The sequence below is a fragment of the Eriocheir sinensis genome, chromosome 28 (genome assembly GCF_024679095.1).
Source record: "Eriocheir sinensis breed Jianghai 21 chromosome 28, ASM2467909v1, whole genome shotgun sequence".
NCBI lineage: Eukaryota > Metazoa > Arthropoda > Malacostraca > Decapoda > Varunidae > Eriocheir > Eriocheir sinensis.
Window position 1 is genome coordinate 12,875,941 of NC_066536.1, and position 17,865 is coordinate 12,893,805.

At 45.2% G+C, this 17,865-nt stretch overlaps 1 protein-coding gene and 1 long non-coding RNA gene across 3 annotated transcripts in view; both read right to left on the minus strand.

The window, feature by feature from the left end:
• LOC127004547 (guanine nucleotide-binding protein G(s) subunit alpha) overlaps positions 1 to 17,865 on the minus strand; it is a 62,088-nt gene that overhangs the window by 35,788 nt on the left and 8,435 nt on the right. The window contains exons 2-3 of the mRNA XM_050872387.1: positions 17,784 to 17,856; positions 13,552 to 13,606 (exon numbers count right to left, since the gene is read on the minus strand). Of these exons, the coding sequence (XP_050728344.1) occupies positions 13,552 to 13,606; positions 17,784 to 17,856 (128 nt within the window). The remainder of the gene's footprint in view (positions 1 to 13,551; positions 13,607 to 17,783; positions 17,857 to 17,865) is intronic.
• LOC127004550 (uncharacterized) lies at positions 2,871 to 7,610 on the minus strand. 2 transcript variants are annotated; one of them, XR_007757881.1, is made up of 3 exons: positions 6,041 to 7,610; positions 5,913 to 5,977; positions 2,871 to 5,331 (listed from the first exon to the last, which is right to left on the minus strand). It is a non-coding gene; the product is annotated as an uncharacterized LOC127004550 (long non-coding RNA). The 2 variants fall into 2 exon arrangements; XR_007757882.1 differs by lacking the exon at positions 2,871 to 5,331 and adding an exon at positions 5,348 to 5,461.

The following is a 17,865-nucleotide window of genomic DNA, read 5'->3' on the forward strand; positions in this document are numbered from 1 at the left end:
ACCAATACCACATGGGAAACACTCCACTATCCACCACAGAGGCAGAGAAAGACCTATATGTTACCAGGCTGCCAGTGAAAGCAAAATCCGTGTCAATCGCAGCGGACGGGTTAAGTACTAAGGTGGCGAAACATTTGATAACATGGGCCGTGGACAACACACGACGCACTATAGAGGCATCTCCACTGAGGACCAACACGCTGCCAATAACAGGAACCTCGCGCTTTTTTTCCCGTTTCCCTCCCTTTGATCCAGTTAAGGAGGGCGTCGCCAGGAGTACATGCAGGCCGGCAGGTCAGGCGGGGCAGGTGGTGGACGGGCCAGGAATATTAGTTCAGGGCGCGCACACACACGACGCTCGCTCATCTCTGCTCGGCCAGGCTTGCTTTCTCCTCAACCCAGTTTCCGGCTATCATTGCTCTCGCCACAGCCGCCACCTCCTCCTCCTCCTCCTCCCTGTCAAGCTCCTTGTCACCCCTCCTCACAGCGCTGGACGTACCCTGAGACTTAGCGGGGGTTTAGTCAGTCACTTCGGCAGGAGAGCACGCTGAATGAGGCACCATGTCACTCTACCCGGGTCTAGGTCCATGGTCCCAAACATTTCGGGGCTTTAAGGACTTACACACCCACATATAGTTAGGCTTTCGTTGAGGAAGTACTAACACTCAACATACGGGGATAATGATGTTTCGCTCCATCAACACCCAAATGAGTGTTTATGAATGTATACTCTACGGCTACAGGGGCTCTATATACCGTGGACCATCACTAATGTAGCCCAATGTAACGCCCATCTCAGTAGCCACGAGAAGCAATACCGCGCAACATACGAGGATAAATACTCGTTTCGTTCAATCAACACCCAGAGTAGCTACATATGCATACTCTACGGCTACGGGGACTATATACTGCTGGCCATTACTACTGTAGCCCAATCCGCCCAGCCCAAACCACAGGAAGCAACACTAACGCCTTGCTATACCGTGTGGCTGAGACTTCGCGACTCTACACTTCAGGTTTACACTGTAGGGCGGTCACCACTACTCGGGTATCAAGCCTCGAAGCACGGCCACCACTTGACCCCTTAGCGTACGCCTTCAAAGAGCAACTGTGGGTCAGGTCTCGGGAGGGTCAACTTTCTGCCAACCTTCAGTGGTGCGTTTCGCTGCAGACAGTCTTCAGAAACCCTGTGGGGGAAGGCTTCTCAGGGCACACTGGACGTCAGGAGGTAGGGTAGGATGCCAGGGTGTGATGGAGAGGCAGGAGAGCATCACACAGCCTCCTAATCATCAGCATCACCAGCAGCATCCAGCCTTCTGCACACTGGGCGTGGCGTTAGGAGAGAAAGAGGTGATATGGAAAGCTTATAAAGTATCAAAGACGTTGCCTCCTCCTCCTCCTCCTCCTCCTCCTTGTTTCCTTCCCGTTTTTTCCTCCCAGTCAGAAGAATTGGGAGGGGAGTGGAAGAGGAAGAACCAATGTGCGATGGATTTTCCCTTTCCTTCTTTTTATTTCTCTCCGCAGCATCCTCCCTCAGTCTTTCTTTCCTTCTTCCTCTGTTTCCCCCGTCAGGAATTAGGAGGAACACGAGGGGAAAGAATGTTACTTAATTCTATTCACGTTACGAAATGCATTCACGAAGGTAAGAAAATAACATCCAATCCTAATTTAGTACTTGGATGAGATAAATGACTAATAACGTGAAATAAATAGGTATGAGAGAGAGAGAGAGAGAGAGAGAGAGAGAGAGAGAGAGAGAGAGAGAGAGAGAGAGAGAGAGAGAGAGAGAGAGAGAGAGAGAGAGAGAGAAAGGGGAGGTACTGTGTGGTGTGTCTATTTATAAAACAAACACACTATATACTTGATCAACACAGCTTGTTCTCGTGGGGGTCGAGGCAACATGCAACAAACTCACAAACTAACTGGTGGCGCCCCGCAGGTCACACTCCCTCACCCCTCTTTGTGTGTGTGTGTGTGTGTGTGTGTGTTCCTTACGTCTCGCTTCCCCCTCATGCACTGTTTTATTTCCCAACCTCTCTTCCCCTTTATCCCCTCCCCCTCCTCCTCCTTATCATATATCCCTTATCTTATGTCCCCTCACACCCTCCCTTACACACCCTACCTCCTACTTTCACCCTCTCCCATCATGGCCCTCGACATTAGTAAATACGGCAAGTTCTAGTAAATATAATCGGTAAATAAAAGTAAATGCAGGATACGGTACTTTCAATCTTTCTCGTTCATGATACTCTTCCTTGCTTTAGCCTGACCCTCTGTTTTTCTTTAGCCATCTACGACACACTGCCACAATTCCGATCTTCCTTGCCTTCTTGTGCACTATTTCGGCCCCCCCCCCCCCCCCCATGTCTCTGTCTCCAACCCAATGCTCCAGTCCTGATCCTCTTCCTTGCCTTCTTATGCACTATCTCTGTCCCCCTTCAGTTCTCTCCACCCCAATGCTCCAGTCCTGATCCTCTTCCTTGCCTTTCTATTTGCCTCTCTCCTCTTCTAGTCCTCTCCGACCCAATGTTCCAGTTATGATCCTCTTCCTTGCCTTTCAATTCGCCTCTCTCCCCTTCTAGTCCTCTACGACCCAATGTTCCAGTCCTGATCCTCTTCCTTGCCTTCCTATTTGCCTCTCTCCCCCTGTAGCACCCACGACCCAATGATCCAGTCCTGATCCTCTTCCTTGCCTTCCTATTTGCCTCTCTCCTCTTCTAGCCCTCTCCGACCCAATGTTCCAGTTATGATCCTCTTCCTTGCCTTCCTATTTGCCTCTCTCCCCCTGTAGCACCCACGACCCAATGATCCAGTCCTGATCCTCTTCCTTGCCTTCCTATTTGCCTCTCTCCTCTTCTAGTCCTCTCCGACCCAATGTTCCAGTTATGATCCTCTTCATTGCCTTTCAATTCGCCTCTCTCCCCTTCTAGTCCTCTACGACCCAATGTTCCAGTCCTGATCCTCTTCCTTGCCTTTCTATTTGCCTCTCTCCTCTTCTAGTCCTCTCCGACCCAATGTTCCAGTTATGATCCTCTTCCTTGCCTTTCAATTCGCCTCTCTCGCCTTCTAGTCCTCTACGACCCAATGTTCCAGTCCTGATCCTCTTCCTTGCCTTCCTATTTGCCTCTCTCCCCCTGTAGCACCCACGACCCAATGATCCAGTCCTGATCCTCTTGCTTGCCTTCCTATTTGCCGCTCTCCCCCTGTAGCACCCACGACCCAATGATCCAGTCCTGATCCTCTTGCTAGCCTTCCTATTTGCCTCTCTCCCCCTCTAGCCATCTACGACCCCATGGATACTCTCCTCGCGTAGAAGCAGTCGTGGTAAGAGAGAAATACAGGAGACTAAAAGATGGATATTTGCATGGATATTCCCCTCCAGCAGAAGTAAGTCGTAGGAAGGAAGAAACCCCGCAGGATAAAGGCCAAGTGTTTGCATGGATACTCCCCTCCCGTAGAAGCAAGTCATGGTAAGAAGGAAACACAGCAGAGTAAAGGCTGATTAGGTTCGTATCATAAGACATTTCACTGCCCAAGAACACATATTTGACAAGGCTTGCGTATGAGCTGTGGGTATTTGCAGGAGTAGTTTTATGACCCTGGTTGTAGTTTGACCCTTCTTCTGTACCAAGAACCTGAAGAAACACTCATTAGAACCCGACTGACCCCCTCTTTGACCTTTAAAAATAGCTGATGTGAGAAACGAAAGTGACTTATAATATCAATCTAAGTGTTTGCATGGCTACTTCCCCCCCGTAGATAAGTCGTGGTAGGGAGAATATGCAGTAGACCCAAGGCTAAGTGTTTGCATGGCTACTTCCCCCCCGTAGGTAAGTCATGGTAGGGAGAATATGCAGCAGACCAAAGGCTAAATGTTTGCATGGAGGGAGTGCCGCCGAGCAAACTTGTTTTATCACCACCCGCCGCCCCTGGCCAGGCCCCGCGACTAGTGACCTGCCCCAGCATCTCCCCGGGGCGGCCACACCTCCTGGAGGGGCGACACACACACACACACAACCTGCTGGTGTCACTGGCCGCGGCCCCTGCCTGTCGCGTGGGCGAGGGCGCGCCGGGCTGCTGCCGCTGCTCTTGGGCAGACTCAAGAGCCAATGTGTTGCCCTTGTCTAATATCGGGAGGCAAAGAAAACAAGCACAACACTTCCAACACGCAACATAACATTACAACACTCCAAGGATGTGATGTATAGGAATAGGAAAAAAAAAAAAAAAAAAAAACAGGAGTACGCAGAAAGACGTCGAATCATAAGTTCATTTTTCTCAACCCGGTACCAGCGACGGGCCAAATTTTTGCCATGATATAAACCCCTCAAAATAGATGATACATAAACTGATCACAAATGCTTTGATATGTATTATGAAATGGTTTGTGTGAGTGATGATTTTTTTCTCATTTTTCTCACTTAGAGGGACCACTAAGAAACATTATAAACCAATTTTCTAAGGTCAAAGAAAAGATTACTCGGGTTTTCATGAGTGATTTTTCAGTTCACGATGCAGAAGTCGGGTAACACTGTCAACAAGATCACAAAACAGTCCATGAAAAGCCGAGAAACTTCTACAAGACCTTTCAAACAGGCGAACTGCGGTGCCCATACCTTTAACCCCTTGACTACGGATTTCCTACAAGAAGACCTCACCAAGCTACAGGAATGGAACAAAAAGTGGCTGCTACAATTCAATGAAATGTAAAGTCCTGCACCTTGGGAGGGGATATCCAGCACACCAATACCACATGGGAAACACTCCACTATCCACCACAGAGGCAGAGAAAGACATGGGAGTATAGTTACCAAGCTACCAGTGAAAGGCAAATCCGTGCCAATCGCAGCGGACGGGTTAAGAACACGAGCTATACTTTCCATCACCAAGACACCAGCTCGCAATGACTGACTGAAAGGGGCCGAAAAATACGAGCTATACTTTCCATCACCAAGACACCAGCTCGCAATGACTGACTGAAAGGGGCCGAAAAATACGAGCTATACTTTCCATCACCAAGACACCAGCTCGCAATGACTGACTGAAAGGGGCCGAAAAATACGAGCTATACTTTCCATCACCAAGACACCAGCTCGCAATGACTGACTGAAAGGGGCCGAAAAATACGAGCTATACTTTCCATCACCAAGACACCAGCTCGTAATGACTGACTGAAAGGGGCCGAAAAATACGAGCTATACTTTCCATCACCAAGACACCAGCTCGCAATGACTGACTGAAAGGGACCGAAAAATACGAGCTATACTTTCCATCACCAAGACACCAGCTCGTAATGACTGACTGAAAGGGACCGAAAAATACGAGCTATACCTTCCATCACCAAGACACCAGCTCGTAATGACTGACTGAAAGGGACCGAAAAATACGAGCTATACCTTCCATCACCAAGACACCAGCTCGCAATGACTGACTGAAAGGGACCGAAAAATACGAGCTATACCTTCCATCACCAAGACACCAGCTCGTAATGACTGACTGAAAGGGACCGAAAAATACGAGCTATACCTTCCATCACCAAGACACCAGCTCGTAATGACTGACTGAAAGGGACCGAAAAATACGAGCTATACCTTCCATCACCAAGACACCAGCTCGTAATGACTGACTGAAAGGGACCGAAAAATACGAGCTATACCTTCCATCACCAAGACACCAGCTCGTAATGACACTGATAGGGACCGAAAAATACGAGCTATACCTTCCATCACCAAGACACCAGCTCGTAATGACTGACTGAAAGGGACCGAAAAATACGAGCTATACTTTCCATCACCAACACACCAGCTCGCAATGACTGACTGAAAGGGACCGAAAAATACGAGCTATACCTTCCATCACCAAGACACCAGCTCGTAATGACACTGAAAGGGACCGAAAAATACGAGCTATACTTTCCATCACCAAGACACCAGCTCGTAATGACTGACTGAAAGGGACCGAAAAATACGAGCTATACCTTCCATCACCAAGACACCAGCTCGTAATGACACTGAAAGGGACCGAAAAATACGAGCTATACTTTCCATCACCAAGACACCAGCTCGCAATGACTGACTGAAAGGGACCGAAAAATACGAGCTATACCTTCCATCACCAAGACACCAGCTCGTAATGACTGACTGAAAGGGACCGAAAAATACGAGCTATACTTTCCATCACCAAGACACCAGCTCGCAATGACTGACTGATAGGGACTGAAAAATACGAGCTATACTTTCCATCACCAAGACACCAGCTCGCAATGACTGACTGAAAGGGACTTAAAAATAAACGCCGCCGCTGTCCATTCACGCCGCTACGACAGGTAAAGGATGGAATTTGGTGCCAGAGGGAGCATCGGACTGGAGCACCAATCAACAGGTGGGAGAGGCGGTGCGGGGACGCGCCAGAACGACCAGAGTGCAGGCCCCGGCAGTCATCAGAGGGGCCTATAACGCGTGTGTGTGTGTGTGTGTGTGTGTGTGTGTGTGTGTGTATGCAGGCACCAAAAAGCTGTCACTGTACCCCCAAGACACAAGCCTCTCACCCCCCCCCACCCCACCCCGAAGGCAGCTGCTGGGAAGGGGGGGGGGCTCACGACGAAGACCCCAGTGCACGAAATACAGTCCATCAATAGTTTTAGTTTTTATTTACGTCTTTTTGTTATCCTTCCGTATACTTCCTTTTCTTTTACTCTATAGAGCAAAAGGATATGAAAGAGGAGGAGAGAGGAGGAAAAGATGAAATGGAGAGGGAAGGGAATGAAGAAGATGAAAAAAGGAAAGGAGAGGAGAAATTGTAAAGGAAAGACGAGCTACATAATTATACCTTACAAACAACTAACGTTCCCTCTTTACCAATATTATGATTTCAGTACACACCAACAACCACGCCCTTATTCACCAAACAACATCAAAAAGATACAACACGAGAGGTCAGGTTTGCAAAAGGATACAGTAAAATGTCTCAATAAAGTCTCAAATCGCTGCAGAACAAGACGACGCCGACCCCCTCACCTTTCCAACCCCGCGAACGCCTACTGATAACTTATGTCCCAGTATCATTTCCATACAGAGGGAGAAAGGTAGGCTAGGGAGCACGTAGGATTGGTGTTACAAGAGCCGTGAAAAAGGCGTTCTGTTGGTGGTAGTGGCGTCATGTGCGTGAAGCGCAGTTTCAGGCTTATTGATATATATTTGGTGGCACGCGGTACTACCCAAGACAAGAGGAACCTAAGAGCGCAATGAGTCTGCAAGAGGCCAGTCGACATGCACGTGACCGAGTACTCCGCCCTTCCTTAACACTTCGTAGATGCAAAGTAGGAGGATGTCCATGTATTGATCCTGACGAGTGAGCGAGTGAGTGTGGGTGGGTGTGGGTGTCGGGGCTGGTGTGAAGCGTCGTAAGTGTCAAGTGCGCTACAGAAAAACCATGTGTCCTGTACTTCAAGTCTTTCTCTTCAGGGTTAGTGGCAAGTTGCTGTGGAAACGTAGGGTGCTTTCTTTCCAATGTTACAAAATCAGCATAATAAAGTGTTTCAAGTGTTTACGATAACTGCTATTTTTTCTCTATGGCAAACAAAACTGTGCACGGTAGATGACGAAGGTAAGTCCCCATAGGTCAAAGGAGCGATGGTAAGTAGCGGGCTTTTTTTTTTTTTTTTTTTTTACGCCCTTGAACTGTCTCCTTTGCTGTAAAAAAAAAAAAAAAAAAAAAGTGGGGATGCCGTGGACGTTGGGTGAATATCTATACGTAAAACAACTGTCACTCTTCGTCTGTGAATATAAAGGTTAAAAGGCAGCTAAGTCACTGTCGGGGAAAGGAGAAGGCGCAGACGTATACTACAATAGGTACAATAGGTCTGTTAGTAAGAGTACCAATGCACCTCAGGAGTCTTCACTTTTGTCTGTCAGCAGCAACGTAACGTTAAAAAAATTTAAAAATTCACTTTAGACATTTGGCTGTTTTCTATATAGGAGCAGTGTTAGGAAAAAGAAAGTTGGAAAGTTTCGTTTAGTCGGCCCAACATCTGTGGTTATATGCCGGAGAGAGACAGAAGGAAGGGGAAGGAATTATAGGAGAAACAGATCCCAGGAGACGGGACACAACCCCCGATTAATACCTGGTACCCATTCACTTCTGGGTGGACAGGGGCGTAGGGGCAGTGTTAGGAGCCTTTACTCTGCCTCTAACTTAAAAAAGAGGGGGTCACTCGTTGTTGGGTTCGTAAATAGGGAGATAGGTAAGAAGGTATCACATAGTATCAGTGTTACAAGAGCCTGCCAATGTATAAAAAGCGCTCTGATGATGATAGCGGCGTCTGAGGGTGGGGGTGCAATTTTAGGCTTAGATATATATTTGGTCTGTCTGTGTTGAAACCCTTTAGTCTCCCTCCTCTTATTGTTTAATCGGCCTCTTAGTACTGTTTAAAAGTGTCATTCGTTGTTGAGGAAGTGTTGATTCTTTAGCTGTCTCCTCAAGAGTCCTCATATTGTTAAAGTGTCATTCGTTGTCGGGGCAGTGTTGAAAGCCAGTAGTGTACAGTTATATGGTGTAGATTCGTTGTTTTGATGTACTTCTTTACCAGGTACCTTATTTGTATATCCCATAAGTGCTAAGAAGACGAGGGAGGTTGATTCCTTTAAAGAGCCGCCATATTCTCCTCCTCCTCTGGGCCTCACCTCCACCCCCAAGTTCCTCCTCAACCCACAAATCGTCCTCCATGATTCGTTGTTTTGATGTACTTCTTTACCAGGTACCTTATTTCTATACCCCATACGTGCTGAGAAGAGGAGGGAGGTTGATTACTTCAGAGAGCCGCCATATTCTCCACCTCCTCTGGGCCTCACCTCTACCCACCAATCCCCCTCAACCCACAAATCGTCCTCCATGATTCGTTGTTTTGATGTACTTCTTTACCAGGTACCTTATTTCTATATCCCATACGTGCTGAGAAGAGGAGGGAGGTTGATTCCTTTAAAGAGCCGCCATATTCTCATCCTCCTCTGGGCCTCACCTCCACCCCCAAGTTCCTCCTCAACCCACAAATCGTCCTCCATGATTCAGAGTGACAGACCAAATGTATATCAATAAGCCTAAAACTGCACCCCACCCACGGACGACACTACCACCGTAAGAGAACCTTTTTACACCGGCCGGCTCTTGTAACACCGACCCTACGTGATGCCTTCCTAACGATCTCCCTCTGAACGAAAATAACAAGGGGTCCAAGTTATCAGTGCGCCTAATTCAACGTAGTAGTAGTAGTAGTAGTAGTAGTAGTAGTAGTAGTAGTAGTAGTAGTAGCAGTAGTGGTGGTGGTGGTGGTGGTAGTAGTAGTAGTAGTAGGAAGCAGGTAAGTTAAGCAGTAACAATGAGTGAGAGTATGCATGAATTAGCTAGTGGGTGCGTGCGTGAGTGCGTGCCAGTGAATGCATGCCTGCGTGAGGGATGGAGTGCGTGAGCGAGTGGGTGAGTGAGTGCGTGAGTGAATGTGTGTGCGTGCGTGAGTGCGTGGGTGAGTGCGTGGGTGAGTGCGTGGGTGATTGCTTGCGTGAGTGAGTGCGTGCGAGAGTGAGTGCGTGCATCGGTCGGTCCGTCGGCACCCAAACTGAGCTATTACATAATTGACGCGAATAGCAAAACCCGTCACGTCCAGTCCCTCCGAGAATCGCCAAGATAGTCTCTCGATTGGATGATGCGTGCTCCCCAACTGACCCCGCGCCGCCGCTGCCCTTGAAAACACAACCCCTCCGGAGCCTCCAAGCTATGCAAGGTATGTACGAAGATTAGCTGCATGGGATGGCGCGAAGAAGGAGAGGTGAGGGAGGGAGATAAGAGACAAGAGGATACAGGTAAGAAGGCAAGGAGGAGAGATAAGGAGAGAGAAGACAGATAAACAAGTAAGGAGAGGTAAAGGAAAGAGATAAGGAGACAAAAGATATAGGTAAACAGGCAAGGTGAGTGGGTCAATGTCAACAGGTGAGACATAGTAAATGGTAAAGTTAGGTGAGATATACTGCTGAACGAGAGGTAATAAGACTGGGGAAAGGGAGGTGAGAGGAAGGAAAGAGAGGCAGAAAAGCAAGCCCAGGTGAATCTAGGTCAGGTAAAAAGTAAGGACAGGTAAGGAAGGAACTGAAGGAGAGGTGAGAGGAGTAGGAAAGGAGGTGAGAGGAGGGGAAGAGAGGTAGAAAGGCAAGCAGGGAAGGTGAAGGTGGGTCAAGGCTATTATCGGAAGTTTTTGTTCAATGTTTTAAGATGTGGACAAACGGGGGTGGGGCGATGTGAAGGGGGTGAGGGAAGGATGAGCAAGGCAGGGTGGGGGTGCAGGGAGGGTGTGACGGGCAAGGAAGGTGGGAGGCAGGGTGTTGAGTTACCATAAGGAGCATAGTAACATTTGTCTCTATATCTGATACCTACGTTTAACCAATCAGTAATATAACGTTTTGTTCTTTTCCTCTTCAATCTAGCAGTATATGGCAAGGGGAAAGGGACTCATCTATCTATCTATCTATCTATCTACCTATCAACCTATCTATTTACGATGTTATTCAAGGAAGTTTATTTTTTTATTTGTACTAAAAGATGGAAGCAATGAATGAATGAATGAATGAAGTGTGTGTGTGTGTGTGTGTGTGTGTGTGTGTGTGTGTGTGTGTTGGTTGTTACATGACCGTCCGTCCATCGACTTCAAACATTTATTAGCACCGTCATCGCTGGCACCTTTTTCTCCTTCCTCCTCCTCCTCCTCCTCATACACTTCCTCTTTCCCCCACCCCCCACCCCCCCTCCTCCTCCTGCACTGCCTTCATCTCCCCTTACGTCTCTCTCTCTCTCTCTCTCTCTCTCTCTCTTCGTCCTCCTTCCTGCCTCCTCCCTTTTTATTTTGCTTTCTTTTTCTGTTTGTGTCTGTCTGTCTGTCTGTCTATTTTTCTTCCGTTCTTTCTTTCCTTTCTTCTTTCCTCCCTTCCTTCCTTTCTGTCTGTATTGGTGTGTCTATGTCTGTCTGTCTCTGTTTGTGTCTGTGTCTATCTGTGTGTTTGTGTCTGTCTGTCTCTGTTTGCGTCTGTGTCTGTCTATCTATCTATGTCTATTTGTCTTCCTCCCTCCCTCCCTCCCACCCTCTCTCCTCTTCCACTCCCTCCACCCCTCCTTCCTTCCTTCCTCCTCCTGTGGTGTTACGTGCCCCCAGTCCACCACACGTTGACACTCGACCTGGGTAGGATATCAAGCAAGTCTCCAGCACATCGTCAACTATTTTTAAGCCTCCTCCAGATAAGTTGCCAGACAGAATCAATACATCACTGATCACGACGACGACGAGCAGAAGATATCAACTATACTACATGTGATGGATGGATAGATGGATGGATGGATGCTGCAGTTAGTGAATGTGTGTTAATATAAGTTTTCGATAAGCCTCCCAAAACATGGTCTTGGGTTAGTAAGTACAGAGCTGAATGAATGAATGAATGATGAATGGATGTTGCAGTTAGTTGAATGTGTGTTATATAAGTTTTCGATAAGGCCAAAACATGATCTGAGGTTAAGTAAATAGCTGAAGGAAGGAAGGAAGGAAGGAAGGAAGGACTGAGTGAACTGTGGTATTCTGAAATGTTTTTAGGGTGGGATAAGAATGCATGAAGACAACTTTATGAAGGAAGTGAGAGCAAGATTATGGGAAATAGTATCGTTGGGGTGGGGGTGGGGGGGAGAAACAACCTGTAGAATGGATCAATAAATTGGATGAGTAATATAGAGTTGGCGGGTGAGGGATTGAGTGTGCGGGGAAGTGCTGGAACTCTGCCATGGCAACCCCCTTAAGAGAAGTTCCAGTGAGGAGAGAGGCCCGCAGACATAAATAGATATAGAGATGCTTGCAATGGCTTGTCAGTCGGTTTGCTTGGTGCAGGAGTATAGTGTTGGTAGAGGTCTGTGGTATCCACGAATTATTCACACACAAGAAAAGAACAGATACATAGATGCTTGCAATAGCTTGTGTGTCAGCTTGGTTGGTTCAGGAGTATAGTGCTAATATAGTGCTGCGTTATCTACAAATTATTCAAACAAAAAAAACAATCACAAACAGAACTTGAGCCACACTATGTTTTGACCTGCCAAGGGGAACAAAGTGGCTCTTGAAGTGGGTTCTCAACCAGACAATAGAGAAACAAAGGAGTGCACAAAACATCTTTCAAAAAAGCCCTCAGCTCCATGGAAACTCTAGCAGTGCTTCGTTTGATTCAACAACGTTGTAGGGAAATCCAGGAATTAAAATTGGAAACCAATACCAAAGTCATCTTGAGTTAGCAGATGACAGATTTTCTAAAATGATTCTAGTGGTGAACTGCAGCATATGACAGAAGAGTAAGCATGGATATTCTAAGAGTAGGGCTGACAACGAATAAAAAAAGACATGTTCAACAGGCATGCTCATATTGAACAAAGTCATCCAAGAGAAACAGTTTATGAATATGCATATAGTTAGAAAAGCTGATCCAAACAGTCCCTCACTTGAACTGGAAATATAAAGATCTACAGGGCTGGGTTGGAGTGCTTTGGAAAACAAGCTAACGTATTGAGAGACTCTGACAATGTTACTTCAAGGACAGTTTTCACTGAGTGCATTATACACATCATGACATGTGAATCAGAGACATGGAGGCTCTGGAAAGGAAACTGAGAAGAGCCCAAGGAATGGAGAGAGATCAATGCTAGAATCGCTATGATGGATAAATAAAACTACAAATGGAAAAGAACAGACTACAGTACAAGGACAATCAAAATCAAAAAATGGCAATGGTAAGGACACAAACACGAGAGAGGACAACAGACAAACAAAGCGACAAACTGAGAAATAATTCATATAAAAAGATGTACTGGCACCCCCTTCACCAGACGGTCTGATGAAATTAAAATGTATATATGAACACTCATTGTTGGAAACCAGAGGCACAAAGAAATTAATGGAAATGTTTGGGAAAGGCCACTGTCCTGCCTGGGAATATTACAGGCTGATGATGATGATGATGATGCCACGGAGGCCACCAAGAACATGCAAGCACAGTGACCGTGACAAGTCTGTGGGAAGGGCATGTAGGAAGACGCTGATGCAATGAGGAGTGACGAGGATGGAGCTCTTCTTTGAACTAAACTTTCGCTAATAATTGAGCTCCAAATTGGACAGAGTTGACAAAAACTAAGAATGCAAAGTTTGTCTATTTCCACACCAATCAGTGCCCCAAACAACGCAGTCAAGTCAAGACAAACAAAAAACATAAAAAAAAATGAAAGGACAATTGTTTGTCATGTCATTTGATTTTAAAAAGCACTCTGTTAATGAAGTATGTACCAACATAACTTGATGGCATTGCTTTCCACTGCTTAAAATATTATCAAAAGCATTTCTAAAGAACAGTTGGATTGGTCTCAGACCAACAGAAAGAGAGACATAGATCTCCACATACCAGTCTTCACTTCTGATAATACATAATGCTTACGCTATGCAAACTGAATTAGAATGTCATAACCACTAACAGATATACTCACCAAGATGGCATCGCGGATGTTGCATCTGATGGCTTGTATCTTCTCTCGTTTTTCTCTGAAGAAAGAGCAGAAGAAAATTGTTTAGACAAAGACTTCACACAACTAGAGGGAAAAAATATTACACATGATATACCATTTAACTTTATCTGTGATCTTTTTTTCACAAGCCAAGTTGCCTCCCTGCATATCAATAATGGCCACAATGAACAGTCTTCAACCCTTCACTCAACCCTCTTTTCTTAGCCATAATGTGGTAGCAATAATTATCAGATGAGAAGACTATGTGCATCCCAATATCAAGGGAATGGTGTGGGTGTACAATTACCACCTCAACAGTCAGGTCCTCAACACTGCACACACACCACACTGGGACACTCATTCACCTGACAGTCGGAACTTTCGAAAACTCTCCAAGTTGTTTTCAAGAGAGGAGTGTGATCAGGCAAATGAGATAGTAAGTGAGAACAGCGATGGTGATGATTTATTTTTTTACAAGTCAGAACATGGATTAAAAAATATTTAAAAAAAAATTTGTTCATATGAGGAGGAGGAGGAGGAGAAGCAGGAAGAAGAGGAGGAGGAGGAGTTATTATCCCCCAATGAATGAGAACAGCAAGCACATAACAGCACTGTGCGACTCATGGTGGAATGTCAATACCGCGCCCACCTAAGCAGCATCACACTATTCATATAAATGGTGGTGAAGTGGACTTATAGATGAGACATGGCATTAAAAAAATTTGTATAAGTAAAATTCGTACGAACACAGACTGTATAAATGTTAGTTTTAAAATTACCAGGAAATCCCTTACATTTCAGGTTTTCATATTTAAATCTTAATGTGCCATCTAAAACTTGAGAGAATGCCCTAACAATTCAAATGTGTCACTGTGATACCCAAAGCACCTACCCTCCCTCTCTTCCATTTTCAGGCATCTACCCTCTCCTGCACTAGTCAACCATTCCATTCACACTGAAAAAAGGTCATCCTCAACACCTAGCCCCTCTTTTTTCTCACCCTCAACCATTCCATTCACACTGAAAAAAGGTCATCCTCAACACCTAGCCCCTCTTTTTCCCCACCCTTAACCATTCCATTCACACTGAAAAAAGGTCATCCTCAACACCTAGCCCCTCTTTTTCCCCACCCTTAACCATTCCATTCACACTGAAAAAAGGTCATCCTCAACACCTAGCCCCTCTTTTTTCTCACCCTCAACCATTCCATTCACACTGAAAAAAGGTCATCCTCAACACCTAGCCCCTCTTTTTTCTCACCCTTAACCATTCCATTCACACTGAAAAAAGGTCATCCTCAACACCTAGCCCCTCTTTTTCCCCACCCTTAACCATTCCATTCACACTGAAAAAAGGTCATCCTCAACACCTAGCCCCTCTTTTTCCCCACCCTTAACCATTCCATTCACACTGAAAAAAGGTCATCCTCAACACCTAGCCCCTCTTTTTTCTCACCCTTAACCATTCCATTCACACTGAAAAAAGTCATCCCCAACACCTTCACCTAGCCCCTCTTTTTTCCCACCCTCTGGACAATATGGCCATTTTCCACTAAAAGCCAGTCTTGTCCCCTCTTTGCAGGATCACTGGCAGCTAAAAAGGCTGGCGCAGCGCTCATTCCCTGAGGGACTCGGGCCGTCAGGTTGTCTGGCAAATAACCCAGGTACAAACAAAGAAAAAAATAAATAAATAAACTATATAATCCCACAAAGAGAGCTTTAATGCCACTGTGTAGAGCACTAATATTTATGTGAAATGATATGTAAAGGTCAATGAGAATATTTGCTCCATTAAGCTGTGCAGTGTTTCGTACGAACATGTACACACCTCTCAGGGAAGTGTTTTGAGTGTATGTATACATGTGCACGTTTAAACAATTTGGCTGCAATTAGTTCTGTTCTTATCTACGATTCATTACATTAGGAGTATAAGGAGTGAAAAATTTTACAAATATTTTTACACAAAATTTTACACCAAAATAAACCAGGTCTAATGCTTTTGTAAAATTTACACCATACTTCGCAATGTTTTTTCATTTATCTTATATCCTCCTTATAAATCTATATCCTATATCTTCCTATATCTATTTATCTATATAGCGGTATATGGTTAGGGGCTGCATAGCACTTGTTTCAGCTTTGTTGCTCAGCCCTGAGGCATCCAGTGTTGCCAATTGGGAATACAACCATTTTATTTTACTTTTTTCTTGTGTGCAAATATGTTTGTTGTATAAATAGACCAGTATTTATTATCTTTACTATAAACATGAAGAACGTGAATATAAGAAACAAAATAAAAGCAAACAAAATTACCGTATACAGATAAATTTCTGAATCCCTTGTGTGGCATCGTGAGATCTGAGACAGGGGAAAGACAACCACATGGAGGTCACAGTTCAAGGAATTACATGGAATTGAAATGTACACCAATTAACCACAATTTTTCTGGAGATTTTTTAAGGCAAATAAAAAATCACAAATGAAAACCAGACATGACCCTTCTCTTCATCTAAAGCCAACAATGTAAGGTTAAGTGTGAGCGTTAAGTGGTGAACCTCAGGATGATTGGAAGTGACCGAGAACCAATGTGAAAACAAGTGTAATTATAGACTCCCTCCAGGGTTAGTTCAGTCATTTACTTCCCACTGATCACCAAGCCCAAAAACACTAGGTTGTCATCTCATTCTTTTCCTACTAGAACAAACTCCCCACTGATCACCAAGCCCAAAAACACTAGGTTGTCATCTCATTCTTTTCCTACTAGAACAAACTCCCCACTGATCACCAAGCCCAAAAACACTAGGATGTCATCTCATTCTTTTCCTACTAGAACAACCTCCCCACTGATCACCAAGCCCAAAACCCCTAGGTTGTCATCTCATTCTTTTCCTACTAGAACAAACTCCCCACTGATCACCAAGCCCAAAAACACTAGGATGTCATCTCATTCTTTTCCTACTAGAACAACCTCCCCACTGATCACCAAGCCCAAAAACACTAGGTTGTCATCTCATTCTTTTCCTACTAGAACAAACTCCCCACTGATCACCAAGCCCAAAAACACTAGGACGTCATCTCATTCTTTTCCTACTAGAACAAACTCCCCACTTGACAAACAAATACTTACATCTGAAAATTTCTAGGGTCGTATTACAAGACATTTCGCCACCAAAGGAGACATATTTGACAAGGCTTTCGTAGGAGTTGTGGGCATTTCCAGAAGTAGTTTTATGACCCTGGTTGTAGTGTGACCCTTCTTCTGTACTGTGAACCTCAAGAAACACCCATTAGAACCTGACTGACCCCCTCTTTGACCTTTAGAAATAGCTGATGTGAGAGGCGAAAGGGTCTTATAATACCAACCCTAGTATCCTAAGTGATTGAATATTACCCAAAGAGTATCCAAATAATATTCCAAATAGTATCTAGGTAGTATCCCAAATAGAATCCAAACAGTATCCAAAGTGATTTAATAGTCCCCAAGACCTAAGTAGCTAAGACTGCCAGGATACAAGACAGTGCTGCATCCCTCACCGAGATGGTGCTGTGAGATGGGATTTAACTTGCAACCTCTCAGCCGCATGGCCATCATGAAGCTCTCTGAACCACCGAGCCCGTCTGAAGCTAGTCGGCCTACAAAGGGAGAGCCTTGAAGATAATCTGCCAACCTTATCCACAAATCTGTTTAACTTCCAATTGAAACATTCCATCATGCACCATGCACCAACCACATTGCTGCTAATCTTCCACTCATCCACCACCTTCTTTGCAAACAATTTTTTGCCTATTTCCTTCCTGAGCCTGAATATATTTACTTTGTATCCCTTGCTACAAGTCATGCCCCTCTTTCAGTAATTAGCATCGTCATTATCATCATCCTTTATGATAATCCATGTCTCTATTGGTAACCTTCACAAAGGCTGCTTTGATGTTTCCAATTAGAGTAAACTAACTTGAAGGCACGTCATGAGGCATCATCATATCTTTCATTGGGAAGACCCACACTTTCACCAAATTATTACGTCAACATAGAGGCAGAGATCAGCAAGGGTATTGAGTGTCAATAATATCAGGTATTGTGAATGACAAATGCTAACATCAACATTACCTACAGAAAATAAGTAATTACAAAACAATGTCACTGCAGGTGACAGGTGCACAAGACACACTGCCCCCAGCAGTGGTGCCACAGCCCAGCCTGCACTCTGTACTTACTCTTCACTGAATCCATCGACATGTAGAATTCTCATCTGTTTCACTATGGTGCTTTTCCCAGATTCACCAGCTCCTGCAACAA